This window comes from Plasmodium falciparum, assembly GCF_000002765.6.
Source record: "Plasmodium falciparum 3D7 genome assembly, chromosome: 12".
Lineage (NCBI taxonomy): Eukaryota > Apicomplexa > Aconoidasida > Haemosporida > Plasmodiidae > Plasmodium > Plasmodium falciparum.
In genome coordinates this window covers 1,205,001-1,225,000 of record NC_037284.1, presented here as the reverse complement: position 1 = coordinate 1,225,000, position 20,000 = coordinate 1,205,001, and the positions used below count along the sequence as shown (strand labels likewise).

General features: G+C 20.6%; 6 protein-coding genes across 6 annotated transcripts in view; 2 read left to right on the top strand and 4 right to left on the bottom strand.

Moving 5' to 3' along the window:
- The window catches only part of PF3D7_1229800 (myosin J, putative), a gene marked incomplete at both ends in the record, with an annotated part of 7,330 nt that extends 1,465 nt beyond the window's left edge, over positions 1 to 5,865 (top strand). The window contains 3 exons of the mRNA XM_024473396.1: positions 1 to 5,367; positions 5,569 to 5,638; positions 5,779 to 5,865. The exon at positions 1 to 5,367 is cut by the window's left edge and continues 1,054 nt beyond it. Coding sequence (XP_024329160.1) covers positions 1 to 5,367; positions 5,569 to 5,638; positions 5,779 to 5,865 — 5,524 coding nt within the window. The remainder of the gene's footprint in view (positions 5,368 to 5,568; positions 5,639 to 5,778) is intronic.
- Positions 5,866 to 6,234: 369 nt separating this feature from the next.
- Positions 6,235 to 6,820, bottom strand: PF3D7_1229700 (conserved protein, unknown function; the record flags this gene model as incomplete). The annotated part of the gene is made up of 3 exons (XM_002585438.1): positions 6,235 to 6,309; positions 6,423 to 6,515; positions 6,740 to 6,820. The coding sequence occupies 3 exons, from the start codon at positions 6,818 to 6,820 to the stop codon at positions 6,235 to 6,237; spliced, it is 249 nt and encodes an 82-aa protein (XP_002585484.1).
- Positions 6,821 to 7,285: 465 nt separating this feature from the next.
- On the top strand, positions 7,286 to 10,958 carry PF3D7_1229600 (conserved Plasmodium protein, unknown function; the record flags this gene model as incomplete). Its single annotated transcript, XM_001350656.2, has 2 exons — positions 7,286 to 10,680; positions 10,862 to 10,958. The coding sequence occupies 2 exons, from the start codon at positions 7,286 to 7,288 to the stop codon at positions 10,956 to 10,958; spliced, it is 3,492 nt and encodes a 1,163-aa protein (XP_001350692.2).
- Positions 10,959 to 11,437: 479 nt separating this feature from the next.
- On the bottom strand, positions 11,438 to 13,213 carry PF3D7_1229500 (T-complex protein 1 subunit gamma; the record flags this gene model as incomplete). The annotated part of the gene is made up of 2 exons (XM_001350655.1): positions 11,438 to 12,979; positions 13,127 to 13,213. 2 exons carry the CDS (start codon positions 13,211 to 13,213, stop codon positions 11,438 to 11,440), a joined length of 1,629 nt encoding a protein of 542 aa, XP_001350691.1.
- A 2,245-nt stretch (positions 13,214 to 15,458) lies between these two features.
- Positions 15,459 to 16,089, bottom strand: PF3D7_1229400 (macrophage migration inhibitory factor; the record flags this gene model as incomplete). Its single annotated transcript, XM_001350654.1, has 2 exons — positions 15,459 to 15,730; positions 16,011 to 16,089. The coding sequence occupies 2 exons, from the start codon at positions 16,087 to 16,089 to the stop codon at positions 15,459 to 15,461; spliced, it is 351 nt and encodes a 116-aa protein (XP_001350690.1).
- A 948-nt stretch (positions 16,090 to 17,037) lies between these two features.
- The window catches only part of PF3D7_1229300 (conserved Plasmodium protein, unknown function), a gene marked incomplete at both ends in the record, with an annotated part of 2,973 nt that continues 10 nt past the window's right edge, over positions 17,038 to 20,000 (bottom strand). The window contains one exon of the mRNA XM_001350653.1: positions 17,038 to 20,000. This exon is cut by the window's right edge and continues 10 nt beyond it. Coding sequence (XP_001350689.1) covers positions 17,038 to 20,000 — 2,963 coding nt within the window.

Below are 20,000 nucleotides of genomic sequence, written 5' to 3'. Positions count from 1 at the left end.
ATATGAGAGGAATTTAGTAAGGAACATTCATCATTATCATATATTAAATTGTGATAAAGAAAATGATAAAGATAAATATAGTAATGATATGTCTATAGATAATATCAATAATGATTTTGATGAATTAGAAAAATCAAAAGATGAAAAAAATTTTAAATTGTTATTAGATGGATTAACATATATAAAATATGATTCTTTTATAATTAATCAATTTTTTGATGTAATAGGTGGTATTTTACATCTAGGTCAAATAATAGAAGAGAATATAAAAAAAGATAATTATAATGATAAGTTGATAAATACAAGAAATAATGACAAAAATATGTTGAGCTATAATACATGTAATGATAAAACTAATCATATGTATAGTGATAGTTATAAATATTGTTCTGAATGTTTGAGTATCAATTTAGAGGATCTTCAAAACATTATAAAATATAAAAATATTAATGTTTCTTCAGAAACCATTAGAACCCATAGGAACAAAGAAAATATGACATCTACGATATATACGATAATAAAAATAATATATAAAAACTTTTTTAATAAAATAATAAGGGATATAAATATAGCACATTTAAATGAAAAAGAAAAAGAAGAAATAATGAATGAACATATTTATATGTATAATCATAATATCATATCCATATTTGACATATATGGATTTGAAGAATTATCTTTTAATGATTTTGATCAATTATGTATTAACTTAGCAAATGAAAAATTAAATAATTATTATATTAACAATGAAATAGAAAAAGAGAAAATAATATATCAGGATGAAAATATATTTTGTAATAATATTGAAGTACCTAATTATAAAGACACTTTAATTTTTATAGATAAGATATTATCAAATCTTGATGACATCACCAAATTACATAATAGTGGATATAAAAAAAGTGATGACCACTTTTTTAATTATTTGTTGAATAATGAAAAGATGATATATTTAGAAAAAAAAAATGTGTATGGTTTTATAAGTAATAAAGACCAAGCACATACTAATAAAAAACAAAACATAAAGAAAAATCAATTTTTTATAAATCATTATGCAGGACCTATTACTTATACCATTAATAATTGGATATATAAAAATAGTGATAAAATAGAATTAGACATAGAAAATTTGATAAAGAATTCCAAAAATTATTTTCTGAATGAAAATGAGCACAACAAGGTTCAGGGTATTAGTAATGATACGAATCATCAGCAGGAAAATAATATGTCCAACATGCATGCTGTTACACAAGAGAAAAATAATTATATAAATTTGAAAAAAGATCATATGAGTGACTATGTGGAGAAAAAGATGGATACGGAAGAGAAGATATGTAATATGGATAATATGATGATAGGGAAAACAGGAGAATTTGTTTTTTTGAATGAGCAAGAGAATATATGGGGTGATAGGTGTGTACCTATAATACAAGGGGATGAAAAAAAAAAAGAGATTAGAAGAAATGTAGATAATAAAATATGTAATGATACAAATAGTGTATATTTAGATGATAAAAATGTTGATTTGTCACATTATGATAATAGAAAAAAGAGTTTGGAAATTTCCAAAACTTTATTAAATATAAATTTGGAAGGAACAAAATTAAGTATAAACAAAGGGAAAAATACAAATGATGATTATATTGGTAATAATAATAATAATAATAATAAAAAGAATTCAAGGAATGTATTAAGTGTAAGTAAAAAGTACATGAAAGAATTAGATAATCTGTTCAGTCATTTGAATGAAACAGATATGTATTATATTAGATGTATATTACCAAATGACAAAATGAAAAAAAATTATTTCAAAAGATCTCTTGTATATGAACAATTAAAACAATGTGGATCTAATGAAATGATAAAAATATTGAATAGTGGTTTATCTCATAAAATTAAAAAAAATGAAATATTAACAAACCTCTCGAAAGAAATACAAAAAGAATTACTATATTGTAATAACAATGATAAAATATATTATTTTATGTGTTTCTTTGACGAAAAAAAACGTTTTCAGATAGGTAGTAATAACTATGTTTTTATGAAATCTAATACATATACACAAATTAATTATTATATATCTCAAAAGTATAATAGAGACGAGGGTGATCATAACAAGGATGATGAGATCTTTATGGATATAAACAAAAAAAGAGACATATTAAGTTCTTTGAGAAAGATGCGTTTTCAGCGATGTGTTACGGTAATAAAAATATATAATTGGATGAATACATATTTTAAAATGTATATAGAAAAGAAAAAAAAAATGAAAAACATGGCATGTGAATATATATATAAAATATATTTGATTTATAAAACGATGATGAATGTTAAGAAGTCTTTCTCATATAATATAAGAAAATTAAACAAATGTTTTACCATCAAGGGTTACAAGTTTGCATATAACAAGATAAAAGCTGTAAAAAGGAGAGGATCCTTCAAAACGAATCAACAAAATCAATATGAAAATAAAAAGGAGGATGAAAAAAAAAAAAAACACGTCTCGATAGGAGATATTCATATGAAAGAAGTGAATATTATTGTTGATAAGATAGAAAATGAAAAAATTTTAATGAATGATCAAAGAGGGGGAGAAAAAAAAAAAGCTCATGTTACATGTGACGATATATATTATGATAGTAATAATAATAATAATAATAATAATAATAATGATGATGATAATTATCCATCAAATGTGGCGAAAACACCTTTAGAACATGTCGAGCCAGAAATATTTGTAGGCACTCCGGATAACTATCATTATATATATAATAATATAGACTGGGTAGTAGCATATGTCGACAGATGTATACATTTCTATAATTTAATTTATACATATAGAAAGGTACATAACAAGTATGTTTTGGATTATGAAAAAATTGAAATAAAAAAATTGGATGATAGTTTAGATAATGAGGAAAATATCTCGAATGAAAAAGATAATGCAGAATATAATACAAATGGTGATATGATAAGTAGCAGGGCAGGTGATAATATATGTTCTTATGATAGTGTCCACAGTAAAAAAAAAGGATGTACTTTGAAAATAAAACACTGGGAAGAGGAAGATCACAATGGTAATAATAATAATAATAATAATAATAATAATAATAATGGTAATAACCATAATGATGGTAATAACCATAATGATGGTAATAACCATAATGATGGTAACAATCGTAATGGTGGTAACAATCGTAATGATGATAACAACCATAATAGTGGTAACAACCACAATAATGGTAACAATGATAAGCACAATAATGGTAACAATGATAAGCACAATTTTGTTAATAACAAAATGTTATCTTTGCTACAACGAAAATATTATTGTACGAATCAACATGCTTTATATAAAAACATGTTTGTAGTAATCGATGAAGATTTAGATATCATCGTATTCACTTATCCAAATTTAAAAACAATCAGAAGGTTTCTTAAGAAAAAAATCAAATCCTTAAAAATTCAAAGCGATGAAAAAAATGTACCCACTACCTATTTACCTAAGTTATATAAAACTAGTAGATATGAACATCCATTACAAAATAAAGATAAGACGATTAACAAAATTGACAACGTGCATGATAATACCTATAATGGGAAGGAAGAACACATAAATGAATACAAAGAAAAAAATAATTTTATTATTAAGAAAAACAAAAGTTATGTAGATGACTTCCACACCTCTACCTTTGACATATTCAGTGATGAAAATTTAAATTTATTTATGCATACCTATAAAAATATTTACGTATTGAATAATATGGAGAATATTATTACATGCAATGAAAAGAATAAGAAAATAAATTATGAGTATAAACAAAATGAATCACAAGATGATGATGTATTTATGTTAGTTGAAAACATGAAAAGGGGCTCATCAAATAAAAAACATATTGAAAAAAATTACAAATGTATAAGTAAAAAAGAAAAAAAAAACAATTTTTACAGTTTATTAAAAGTAATAGAAAAAACAGATTATATATTTAATGATCTTTATTTAAACCCAACATATAAAATTTTAAGGATATGTTTTTTACCAAGTAGTATTCATTATGTTGTATATTTAGCATATGTCCTAATAAATAATAATCACTACTTATTTGTAACTATAGTAAATTATTTAAGTAAACCAGTATACAAATATATGGTACATATACTTATAAATAACATAGTACAAAATGAAGAGTTTTCGCAATTTTTTATGAAAAGTTATGACCAAATTTGTTCAGGCCATTTAATGCGAAAGGAAGAACTTTTGGCTAGCCAGGAAAAAAATAAAAATAAAGACGAATCAATAATAATAAATGCACAACAAAAGAAAGAAAAAAAATATGTTATGTGTAAAGATATATTAAATAAATACTTAAGTACATTAAAAATAGCCATAATTAATAATCGTCATATAATACTCTATGGATCTTGTTTATTAAGTTTAATAGAAATAAAAAATTATAATTTAAATAGCTCACATAATCCTTATGTTAAAGAATATGAATATAAATATTTAAAACTTATATTTAATTTATACTGTTTTGAACATTTCAGTAATGTTTATGATACCTATGTCAACAAATTATCCTATGACCTAAAGCATCATCTGGTAAAAAATGATTTATTTAAAAAGGAGAGAAAAAATAGCCATTTGTTTTACCTGAACAAGTCAGGCGAAAATTGTGATCCAAATGGAGATATATCAAAAGGAAAAGATAGATATATACAAAAAAAAGAACAAGTGAATGAAAATATGGACATATATAATAATAATAATAATAATAGTAATAGGATGTATACATATGAAGAGAGCATAAATAAGTACAAAATGAATAAAAACGATACGGAGGAAGAATATACATTTTATATTTTTTCTTTGTTTAACGATATATATATGTTGACAAATGGTAAATATAAGAAAATGAGCAGCATAGAAAAAATGAATGACACAAATAAGGGTGATGACAACAGGTCGTTGGATGTTCTCTTTAATTATAATGAATGGAAAATAATAAAATTAAAAAATGATAGTTTGGATGAGCGTATGAAAATTTGTACATTTCAAGGGGTTATGAACATGAATATAAATTATTATTATAATAAGAATTATTACAAGAGTAATATATCTTTAAATCCATGCATACAATCAACTATTCAAAGGTATAATATATTTAATGAGGAGAAAAGGAAGGGTGGTGTTATTCAAATGAATTACCAAGGGTCTATATATCCTGATGTGTATATATTAAGGGAGCTAAAATATGGAGAACAAGGACAAAAGAAAAAACAAGCATATTATTACAACTTTAAGGATGAGCAATTGCTTACATTGTATGACGAAGGGGATTGTGACACGATCGATATAAGTGACAAGTATAAAATATATACGTTCATAAATTAGATGTATATGTATTATATGTATATATGTATGTATATATATATATATATATATATATATATATATATATATATATGTATATTTTATTTTATTTTATTTTATTTTATTTTATTTTATTTTATTTTATTTTATTTTATTTTATTTTATTTTATTTTATTTTATTTTTTTCCCTTTAGAGCAAAACAATCGTACAACATCTTATCGTGTACCCCATTAAATCACTTAGACACCATATTATTATTAATGGTAATAAATAAAATAAAGGAAAAAAACATTGAAAATGTCAACATAATTGTTGAAAGTGAACATTGCGTAAATATAAATGGATATATATATATATATATATATATATATATATGTATGTATTTATTATTTTTATTTTTTAGAAAGATATAGATGAGAATAATTCCTATGCTTTCGAAGTGATGAACATCGTCAACAAAAAAAAAAAAATTCTTCCCATCACGGAGTGAATAGAACATCAATATATATTTTTTAATATATGTTGATAATTATAGTGTCCATTATATAAGTTTATGGAAAAAAAAAAAAAAAATGTTTATATATATATATATTAATTTCTCTATTTTTTTATTTTTTATTTTTTATTTTTTATTTTTTATTTTTTATTTTTTATTTTTTATTTTTATTTTTTTCATTTTGTCTTAAGAGATTAAAAAAAATAATATAATAATTAATTAAATTTAGTGTCATAATACAAATTACCTATTTCATATTTAGTATGAATATATATTATCTTGATAACTTTAATTTTTTTTTTTTACTGGTTAAATTTGTTCATGTTCAATATATAATTCTTTATTTTTTTTATTTTTATTTTTTTATATATTCATCCTTGTAGAATTGTATAATTTCTGGTATAATATTTCATTTTCTTGACATCCTTTGTAGTTAACCTTAAATATATAAATACATAAATATATAAATACATATATTACATATATATATATATATATCAACAGGATCTATCGTTCCTGTTATATTTTTTTTTTTTTTTTAATGTTATTACCTTGGACATATAAATAATAGGAAGAGAGAAAAGAAAAATGGATAACATATTAAATGCGAAAAAAATCTTCCTATCATTTTCTACCATATTGAACTAAGAGGAAAAAAAGAAATAACAAAAAAAAAAAAAAAAAAAAAATATATATATATATAGATATATATATGTATGATTGTATGGCGTTATATGTAATATTATGAACATATAAAAATACACACCCATACACATATTCATACAACATATATATATATGTATATATATTTATATATTTATTTATTTATTTATTATTATTATTATTTTTAATATTTTTTTTTTGTTACCCTCCTTATATTTCTATTCATAGTGAAGGAAAGAGGAATAGGAACATTTTTTATCATCATGACCTTTTTGACTTTGTTCATTTTTTCATGTTTTTTTAAAAAATAAAAAAAAAATATATATTTTAAAAGTTACACAAAAAAGAAGGAAATAAATTAATATAAAAATGAAAAATGAAAAATAAAAAATGAAAAATATAAAATGAAAGAAATATATACATAAATATAAATGTACCTATATATATATTATATTATTAACCTGTGTATTATAAAAATACATTTTTTTACATTTAAAAAAAAAAAAATTATATATATATATATATATATTATAATACCATTTTGAATATTTAGCATATGTTAATATATATTTATTCCTATATATATATATATATATATATATATATATATATATATTTATTTATTTATTTTTTTGTTCCTATATATATTTATTTATTTATTTTTTTGTTTTATATTTGTTTGTTTTTTTTTTGTTTTATATTTGTTGATCTTTTCATCTATTTAAATTTATGAGAAAGAAGAAAAAAAAAAATGCATATTTATTTTTTAGTTATTATATTATTTTACATATATCAAAAATTTATTCTTATGAAATATTTAAAAAAGAAGAGTAATGTGTATATGTTTTATTATATACCCTCTGCTGAAAAGCAAAATTGTATTACATATACTTTGAATTCTTTGAAAAATATTAGTCCCTTGAAAAAAAAGAAAAAAAATTTTCTTTTATTAAAAAAAAGAGATAATGAAAATTTATGTATTGACATATATACAACTTTTAATAAAAAAAGAAAAAAAAGAAAAAAAGAAAAAAAAATAGATCAAGACAAATTATTCCTTTTTCCTTTGCCTTATGGAAATTACACTCATTATTCAAATTTTGTTGTAAATAGGAAAAAAAGAAAACATTTAGAAAATGATAAAAGGGAGATAAAGAATAACTTTTTGCATGCCAGCTCACCAGGTCATGATGATGGGGGGGATGATCACGAGTTGGTTCTCCAAGAAAAGAGGAAAACAAAAAAAAAAAAAAAAAAAAAATGTATGAATTATGATAATATGTTAAATGATGAAAACATTTCGGATGATCAAAATATTTCGGATGAAAACATTTCGGATGATCAAAATATTTCGGATGATCAAAATATTTCGGATGAAAACATTTCGGATGATCAAAATATTTCGGATGAAAACATTTCGGATGATCAAAATATTTCGGATGAAAACATTTCGGATGAAAATATTTCGAATGATGACAATATGTTGAATGGTGACAATATGTTGAATGGTGACAATATGTTGAATGGTGACAATATGTTGAATGGTGACAATATGTTGAATGGTGACAATATGTTGAATGGTGACAATATATCGAATGAACTTGTGGATAATTATAGTTCCCTAAATATTCTAAACAAATACCTGAAGAATAAAGAATTGTTAGAAGATAAAAACTACGATGTAAAGAACGGATTAAATAAAGAACAGATGTTAGAAGAATATAATAAATTATTACAAATGATAAAAGATAATGTTGAAAGAAAAAAGAAGGAATGGAAAGAAAATGAAAAAAAGGATATATATGAAATAAATGAACGAGTTATTAGTAGCTCTAGAAAATTGAATATAGATAAATTAAAAAGTGATATCGAAAAAAATTTTAAAAGAGATGAAGTGATGGAAAAAAAAATACAAGATTATATGCATTTATTTATACAAAATGTAGAAAAGGAACGATTCAAAGATATAATGATGAATGAACAAGAACCTAAACACAATGTAAATAATAAAAACAATGATCATATAAATAGTAAAAACAATGACCATATAAATAGTAAAAACAATGATAATATAAATAGTAAAAACAATGACCATATAAATAACAAAAAGAATGACCATATAAATAACAAAAAGAATGACCATATAAATAACAAAAAGAATGACCATATAAATAACAAAAAGAATGATATTATTGAAAAACAAAAGAAAGAGAAAGAACAAAAAAATGATAATGTAACAAGATATAGTGAAGAGGATTTACAATCTGATGATAAATATATAAATAAATCTTATATAGACGAGAAAGATGAATATATAACGGAAGAGGAATATATAACGGAAGAAGAAGCACGTATGAATAACGAAATTTTAAAAGAAGTATATAAAGGTAACTTTAATAATATTGATAAATTTAAATTCAAATATTCAAAAAGAGATTATGAGAATATGAAAAATGAAAAAAATGATAAAAATGAAAAAAATGAAAAAATTGATATGCACAATACATATAATGATACTTTCGATAGTAATATTTATAAAGAGGAAGATAAAATCATAGATGCTTTATTAAATAAAATCCATAAAGAAAAAACACTTTACCATCATATTAATGAAAAGGAAAAAAAATTATTAGATGTATATGAAAAATATAAAAAAGAAAAGAAAATACAAAGAAAAGAAGACTTGGAGAATTTAAAATATATAAATAAACAAATCGAAGAGAAACAAAACAAAATAAACACAAATAGGGATGACATGAATATTGGTAGTGTTACTTATGAGGATGGTCGTAGAAACGATTCGGATGGTTCATATAATAATAATAATTTAAATAGTAATGAAAAAAATGATACATTGATAAATATAAATAATAATGATAATAATAAAAATAATGATAATAATAAAAATAATGATAATAATAAAAATAATGATAATAATGATGATGTAATTATTAAGAAAAACATTTTCTTCAACAAAATTGATGAAAAATTTATAGAAATAAAAGAAGAAGATATCAAAGAAATGAGCGAACTACAAGTCAAAGACGAATTAAGAAAAAGAGGATATCCAACCTTTGGATCTATCGACGAAATAAAAACAAGATTATGTGATGTTATGAAAATAAGACAGAATAATTATATAGATATAAGAAACATTTTAAAAAAACCAGAAGATAATGTATTATCACATATGAGATTAGAAAAATTAAAAGAAAATATTAAAACATATAAAGAAAATGAACAGTATGGAGATACAGAATCTAAAATTAAACAACTAGATGCATCTATAGAAATATCAAAATTTATAAATGATCCTGTACATTATCTTCGTATAGATTCTACACACAAATTTATAAATCAAAATAAACCAAAAAATAAAAATGATCCAAATAATAATACACAAAATGATCAAACTAATAATATGGAAATTCAGTATGACACAGAAAATAATATTTTAAAAGAACCCATTATAAATGATTACAATTTTAATGAAGAAATATCCATGGCAGAAAAAATTAAAAAGACCTTTTCATTTGAAAATGAAGAAAAGTTACCTGACCAAATCATAACCAGATTTAACAACAACAATAATAATAATAATAATATGCACGGTGGTGGTATGCATGGTGATGGTGTACATGGTGATGGTGTGCATGGTGATGATATGTATGGTAATGGTATGGATGAAATAGATGAAGAAACACAAGAAAAATATAGAGAACAAGTTTTAAAATACGGAAGCTTACAAGAAACCATTGAAGAATTTAATTATAAACATAATTTATCTTTAGATTTTATTGGAGATTTTATTTGTAAAAGTTCAAATGCACATATACAAGATATAAATAAATATAGATATAAAACAAAAGAAGAAATTGAAAAATTAAAGGAAAATGATTTCTATCATCTTTTTGAAGAAAATAATTTAAATAATAATTTTATTGTTTATAAATTTGTTAATACAAAAGAACTCATAAAAAATTATTTAACTACATCTAATATTGTAACGCTAATAGAGTATGCTAATATAGCAGATCCTGTGGATATAATTCATTATTATACACCAGAAAATTTATTTATGATTAGCGAGGATTATAACATAACTATTGATAGGGTTATTGATGCATGTACAAGACTTAACATAAAGTAAAACATACATTCCCAAACCTACAAAAAAAAAAAAAAAAATATATATATATATATAAATATATATATATATATATATATAATATATTTCTTTGAATTTCTTCCTACAACTCTTTAAGCATATCCTTATAAATACATACATATATATATATATGTATATTTTTATTTTTTTATTTTTTAGGCTGCCATACGGAGGTGACACACATTTAAACAAGGAATGCTTTAATTTTCTCACGTGTTACCTTAGCAAATACAAACAGATAAAAAGGAAAACATAAAATTGAAACGTGTGCAATATTTAAAAGAATAAGCATATCTATGTAAATATATACATATATATATATATATATATATATATTTTTTTGTGTGTGCGTGTGTACACATTTCATATTACACAATTTTTTTAATTAAATATTTTAATAAATTAATATTTTTAAGTGTTCATAAAAAGATGGAAATTAATCCATCTGCCCAATAAATAAATAAATAAATAAATATACACATAATATATATATATATATATAATATATATATAATATATATATAATATATGTATAATATATATATAATATATGTATAATATATGTATAATATATATATAATATATGTATAATATATGTATAATATATGTATAATATATATATACATTTTTGTGATAAAAAAAAAAAAAAAATAATAGAATAATAAGTGATGCAATATAGATAATATATTGCTTTATTTATATAATGATATATCCATATATACCATTTTTGTTTTATTAAAATTCATTTTTGATTGTTTTTTGAACTTTTTCATCTTTTCCAACACCACTAACAACATCATCAATTCTTAAGATCATAGATGCTGCTTCTATAGCACTTTTATAAATTTGTTTTTTAACAGAGAGTAGATCCCATATATTTTTGGTTGTGACCTTAATAATATCTCCTGTAATACCATCAATACCAAATTCTTGACCACCTTCTTGTTCATGTTTGATTCTTAATTCATTCATAGTTTTAACAACATTAACACCACTATTTTGAGCTAATATTTTGGGTATGATTTCTAGAGCACTTGCAACAGCTTCTGTTATACTTTTTCTTGAATCATTAAATTTGGCTGCTTCTTTTATTAAATATTGACCAACTCTTATTTCTGTACATCCACCACCATATAATAATTTTCCTTCCATAAGAATATTTTTTGCTACATTCATACCATCATGTAAATTTCTTTCAATTTCATTCAACACATCTTTAGTAGATCCTCTTAATAATATTGTACATGCATGTGGATCTTTACATTCCACAAAAAAAGAATAATAATCATCACCTATCTTTTTTATTTCAAACAAACCACATTTTGTACCTATATCACCTTCAACAATTTCTTCACATCTATTTACGATTGTTGCACCACTTATTCTTTCTAATCTATTCAAATCAGTTTTTCGAACTCTTCTTATAACACTAATATTTTTCTTTACAAGAAAATGTTGAGCTAAATCAGAAACACCCTTCTCTGTAATTACTATATCACATTTACTATCTATTATATATTCACACATTTTTTTTACTTCTATTTCTTCTTGTAATAATAATTCGTTCCATGTCTTCTCATCTAATATCTCTACATTAGTTTGACTTTCTGCTTTCTTATATTCTAAAGTACAATCTAATAATAATATTCGAGGATTCTTAATATAACGTCTCATCTTAGGATGGGTAATGTCCTTATTTATCATAACACCTTTTAGAACATAACTATCCGTAATATCTCCTCCAGGAATTTTTTCAACCTTTGCATATCTCTTTATATCAATTTCTTTTCTTCCCATTAAATTATCCATTTTTACACAACGTGTCGCTTCTAAAGCTAGCTTACTAACTATCTTGTTATATCTATTTACAAATTTTGTACTTAAACATGAATCAATAGCTTTCAATAAATCAGATTCACTATTAACATCTATATCTATTGATATCTCTTCTAAAAATTTTAAAGAACTATCCAAAGCGTTCATATAACAATTTACAATTATCGTAGGGTGAATATTCTGCCTCAAAAACGTTTCAGCAACACTTAATAACTCCCCTGATAAAATAACAACAGATGTTGTACCGTCACCAACTTCTTCATCTTGTGATCTGCTTAATTCAATCAAAGATTTAGCAGCTGGATGAGCAACATCTACTTCTCTTAATATACAATTCCCATCATTTGTAATTACAATACCTCCAAGAGGATCCAACATCATTTTCAACATTGCCATAGGACCCAAGGTCGTTTTAACGATATCGCTCACGGCTCGGCTCGCCTAAAAAAAAAAAAAAAAAAAAAAAAAATATACATATATATATATATATATATAAATCCTATATCTACGAAATATATCAGATTATGTATTCCCACGTCTTAAAACACAACAACAAAAATTAATATTATTCCATATTATTAATATTACCTGTATATTTGATAACTGTGTTTTTCTTCCTTCCTCCCTTTTTGTATTAGGCTTAAAAACCAACACTGTACCTGGATTTTTTAACATCTAAAGGAAAAAATTAAATGAATAAATAAATATATATATATAAATAAATAAATATAAATATATGTACATATATATATATATATATATATATATATATAATATTTATATTGTGGTAGGCATGTTCTTTTTCTATGCTTTTATAATTACTTTTATTTATTATAATTTCTAAATGTAATTTTTTTTTTTTCTATTTTTATAACTCTCTATATATTTGTTATGTTATAATAATATAACGTCAACGTTTTATATTCAAACTTCAAAAATGTACTATTATTATTTATGTAATACCTTTTTTTTTTTTTTTTTTTTTTTTTTTTTTTTTTTTATTACATTTATATCTTAACAAGATATACTTGATTATATTTAATTCACAACAAAAAAATATTATGTATTATATATATATATATATAAAATATAATATATATTATATATATATATATATATAATATATCAAAGGTATTATATTCTTGAAAAGTAATGAAAAAAGAGTTATAATAAAAAATTACAAATTAAATAATAATATATAAATACAATGAAATGTGAATGAAACCAGAATTTGTATTTAATTTTAAAAAAAATTTACATATATAAAAAATAAAATATATTATATATATAATATATACATATATAATATAATACATATATATATATATTATATATATATAATATATATTTATAATAATAATATATATAACATCAAATGATTTATTTTTTAATACTTTTCTATATATATATTATATATATTGAGAAATGTTTATTTATCAAGTTTATTTTATTTTTATATTATATTATTTATTATATATATATAAATAAATATTTTTTTTTTTTTTTTGTTGTTGTACTCTTATATTTTTATATTTGTATCTTTACAATTATTTGGTTTCCATAAATTTTATTTCATTTTGTTCATATCTACATAAAAATAAAAAAGTTTTAATAATATCTTATAATTGAGAAAAGCGAAATAAAACCTTAAAAAAAAAAAAAAAAAAAAAAAAACATCGAGAGGAAAAAATTAAGAAAAAATATATGATAAATGTATATTTTTATATTATATACTTATATTATTTACACATGTACGATTAAAATAATCCTTTTAGATTTTTATAATAAAATATAAAGTATTCCCCGTTTGTTAATTTTAAATAAAAATGAGTTTATTCTTATATATATATATATATATATATATATATATAATCTGTATTTATTTTAAAAGGTTCCTTTGAAAAAAATAAAAATAAATAATATATATATATATATATATATATATCAATGTTCACATTCAATTTAGGTCATATTAAAAAATATTATCATTGTGATGAATATAATATTTTATTATATATACAGGTCACCCTAATTATATACCTTTTTAATACATTTTATAACAATCAATCTTTTCTATAAAGAGATTATATTATGTTCATATAAAGAAAAACCGTCTATAATATAACATTTCGTTATAATTACTATAATGTATATTGGATTAAACAATCTTATTATAATAAAAAATATAACGTTTAAGTTGTCTTACACATAAATATCTACATACAAAAATATACACATATATATATATATATATATATATATATATATATATATATTTATGTATCTATTAAGTGAAAAAATAAAGAAATACAAGAATAGTCCTTACTATATTATTTTTCTTGTACGTAGGACATATAGCTATTTTTAGCTTTAAATTTAAAAAAAAAATATGAACCGTTCATAAAATATAAATTTCATATATTTATTTGTTACACTAAATGTACATACATACATATATATATATATATATATGTATATTTTTTTTTTTTTTTTTTTTTTTTTTTTTTTTTATGCAAAATATGGCTGTTTTCCTTTTTGAACTCTAAAAACATATGAACAATTCATAAAAAAAAAAAAAAAAAAAAAAAAAAAGCCCATACAGCCATTTTTCATATGTGTCATAAAAAAAAATACACCATTTAATTTGATCAGTCTAATAGAACTCATACAGTTTTTATATTTGCTTGAATATCATAAATAAATAATAAAAAGAAGTATATTTTTCAAGACATGAAATATTAAGAAAATAGTGTGGATATAAAAATAAATGTGTATACATATAAGATAAAGAAAAATATTGTATAAAAGGTAGCATACTTTATCATATACACAAAAATGTGAATGAACAAAAGTTAACATATAAAATATATATATGTATATATGTTTGTTAGATATTTATTATTTTTATTCTTGTAAATGTCTAGCCGAAAAGAGAACCACTGAAGGCAAAGTTTTGAGCAGAACAGTCTCTAAATTCTACATAGATACGTCTAGATTTTACATTCAAGTTGCTTACAAGGAGTTTCGTTATTTGATCAGCAAGAGCAGAATTATTTGACCTATTAATTCCTCCAATACTTGTTATTCTTACAAAACAATAAGCTTCGTTGCTACCTCCAAATCTTAAGTTTTTTTGATAATCATAATTACTCATAATATAACCAAGTGGTTTACCCATAACATCAGAAATTGCTATAAAGGGGGGGGGAAAAGGTATAAGAAAAAAAAAATTTTAAATTAAAATATTTTACAAAATATATAAAAATAAAATGTAATCAAAAAAAAAAAAAAAAATATATATATATATATATATATATATATATAATATTATTCTATATACTATAAAATATATATTTTTGAATATTTTATTAGGCTATCATCAATTTTTATAAGGACTTTATTATAAATATATATATTTCATATTAATATGATATATATATATATATTTTTATTTTTTATTTTTTATCATTACCATTTTCTATTTGAGATAAAGTACTTTGTACATTATCATCAGGGAGGTTTACGTTTGTTATTACTTCACAGCAAGGCATTTTTTAAAATCACGAAATTAGGATAAAATTATAAAAATTCAAAAGTTTAAATTTGAAAGAAAGGAAAAAGAACAAGAAAAATAAATCAATAAATGAATAAATAAATAAATAAATAAATACAATATTTTATTAATTTTGTATTATTCGAAAAAAAAAAAAGAAAAATAATCAAAATTAAAATCAATATAAAAAATCAAGATCAAATTTTAATGTTTATATAATATATATATTATTTTTTATACGAATGAACATTATTATTAATAATAAAATATTATTTATTAATGTTTTATGAAATAAAAAAAAAAAAAAAAAATAGAGGAAAGGATACTACTTTTTTTAATTGAACCATATAAAAATGATAAAAATAATATAGCACATAAAAATATTATATATATATATATATATATATATATATATATATTATTATGTATGAAAAATACTACATATTATATTGTAAGCGAAAGACCTTTCATAGAAATATTCCGCAAAAAAAAAAAAAAAAAAAAAAAAATATATTTATATATTAATATATATATTATATATATTATATTATTTTTTATTTTTTTTTTTTATATGTAGCATTATTTTTTACATAATAATATTACAACCATAAGATAAATTTTAAAAGATTCTTATGATTTTTAACTACATTAAAAAAAAAAATATATATATATATATATATATATATATATGAGAATACAAATATAAATATATAAAAATAAAATTAAAAAAAAAAAAAAAAAAAAAAAAAATGTGAAACAAATATAATATTATATATATATATATATATATATATATATATATGTGTACATATGTATACAATGTACCTTTATAAAATTTGATAAATATTTTAAAAATGACAAAAAAAAAAAAGAAAATGGGGACAATAAGAAAATATGATGATATATATATTATATATATGTACATTTTTATTTGTTATATAATTTACTATGCCATGTCAAGTGAATTTTCTTGAAACGAATGATATATATTTTCATATGATTGACAGAAATTATTATTATCATTATTATTATTATTATTATTATTATTGTGACTGTTTTTATATTGAACCTTTGGTAAAAAGGATTCACAAGATTCTTCGTATACATTATCAAAGGTACCTTTATATTTTCCTTTAATAAATAAACAAATTTTTTCTTTAAATGATAAATAGAATTGATTAATAATATTTGTGAATGCTGATAAGTATACAAAGAATGTTATTAATAATAAGAATAAGAAAAAACCAGTTGATATATAATTATTATTTTCATCATTATCTATATCATTTTTATTTAACATAATATTATTATTATTATTTATATTTTTCAAACTATTATATTTGTCATCATTATTTAATAAATTATCATTCACAGAAGAATTATTCATTATTAAATTATCTTTATATATATTATTATTATTATTATTATTATTATTATTATTATCATCTGTATTTATATTTGAATTATTAAAATAATTAAAAAAATGTAATGGTTTATTATATACATTTTTATTCTTATCCTGTTGTTCATCTTGTATAAAATTCTTGGTCTTTTCTTTATTACTATATTTAAATTTTGAATCTATTAAAAAGTTTTTCATTTTGTAATTATTATTATTATTACTAATATTTTTTTTATTATTATTATTACTAATATTTTTTTTATTATTATTATTATTTATATCATACATAAGATGTGTACTTAGGTTATCATTTAATATATTTAAATTTTCCAAATTGGTTTCATTAGATGTAAGTACAGAAATATTATCTTGGGGATTATTACTATTTTTATCTTCTTCATAACTATCTTTTATATTTTTCTTGTTATTTTTTTTAAAAAAAAAATCGGACCATTTTGATGAGGTCTCTTTTTCTGTAGATTCATTATTCTCATTTATAAGATTATTTATATTATCATTTAAAAGGTTATTCTTAGTAGTATCATTGATTTTATTTTTTTCTTCCATGTATAAGATGGTATCATCCTTTTTCATAGGAGGATCCTCATTATGTGTATCATTCAAATTATTATTTTTACATTTCGATATACATTTTTCTAAAATTTTATAATCGTCAAAAGATAAATAACTCTCCTTCTCAACACTTTTCTCCGTATTATTAATTTCTTTAAAACAATTCATTAAACAGCTCTTAAATTTTATCAAGGGATGATAATTAATATTTTCATTTGTTTCTTTGCCAGATGTTAATAATAAGGAATAATTTATATTATCTACATTTTTATTATTCTCATAATAATTCTTTACTAAATTTAAAACAAACCCTTTAGGGTCATCATCTACCTTGTTCATCTCGTTCTTATTTAAATTATTGTTCAAGGTATCGCTCACATCAACATTTGTATCATCACCCATATTATTCATATTCATGTTCATATTCATGTTCATATTCATGTTCATGTCCATGTTCATATCCTTGTTCATATCCTTGTTCATATCCTTGTTCATGTCCATGTCCATGTTCATTTCCTTTTTATTTTTATTCATGTCTTCGTCATTTTTTTTATTCTTTCCAAAATACATAAAAATATTAAATTTTTTATTGTCATCATTATTTTGATCATCCGTTTTGTTATTGTTGTTATCCTGTGAATACTCATCAGCAGAACCTTCCTTTGGTATATCCTTATCATTCCAGTAATTCAAAAAGGAAAATTTATTTTTTTTATCGTCAAGGTTGTGTAAACCATTCAAATTATGATCATCAACATTAACACCATTTTTATTATTATCGTTAAGGTCGTTTTTTTCATTCATTTCCTTTTTTTCTATCTCTTCTTCATTTTTATGGAAATATTTCCAAAAAATATCTAGCCATTTATTTTTTTCTTCTTGTGAGTTTTTTTTTTCCCTGACTTGTTCAGGTAAATTCTCATGATCTGTTTGATTTTGATTAAATGTTGAATTAAATGAATTATTTGAATTATTATATAAAAGGTTGAGATTATTATCTACATTTTTTTTTTCATCATTTTTATTTGTAAACCACCATGAATATTTTTTATCTTTATTATTCTTATGTTTATCATTTTCATTATGTAAATAAAATGAATGAAAAAAATCGTTTTCTTTTTTTATATTATTATCATTATTATATTCATCTTTCTGTTTAAAATTTTTTATGAAAGAGAGAAAGTTTTGTAAAAGATTTGTATTATTTTCTGTGTTATCATTCATTTTGTTATTATAATAATTGTTTATATGTGTTATTTTGTTTTTGTCTTTATCATCATTTTGAGATAATGTTAATAATAGTTTTGAAAAAAATAAATGACTATCTGGTAAATTTTTTAATTTATTGAAATAATCTGAACTAAATTTATTAACATTATCTCCTTCTTCCTTAAATGATTTCTTAAATAAATTGAAAAGATAATTTGTATTTTTTGTAATATCATCTTTTAATATATTAGTATGTTTACTAATATTAGAACTATCTTTAACAATATTCTCTTTTAAATTTATTACACCTTTCTTTACATTTCGGATATCTTTTTCTATGACTTGTTCATTTTTAAATAACTTCTTTTTAAAAGCACACATCATTTTATGAAATAAACTATTAGAAGTATTATTATTATCATCATCATTACAATCATATTTATCAGAAGAATTGTTATCTTTATTTTTATTGTCGTCGCTTATTTTGTTTGAAATGTTATTTACAATATCTTGCATACCAACCTTATAATTATTATTACTATTACTATTACTTTTATTATCATTATTATTATCATTTTCTTCTTTGGGGTTTTCTTTCTTCATCTCATCCTTTTTACTATCACCCTTTGCCAGATGAAAAGCTTCTGGTAAAGACTTTATATAATCTTCATACTTCAAACATAATATGTCTTGTATAAAAATTATAAGAAAAAATAAATGATATT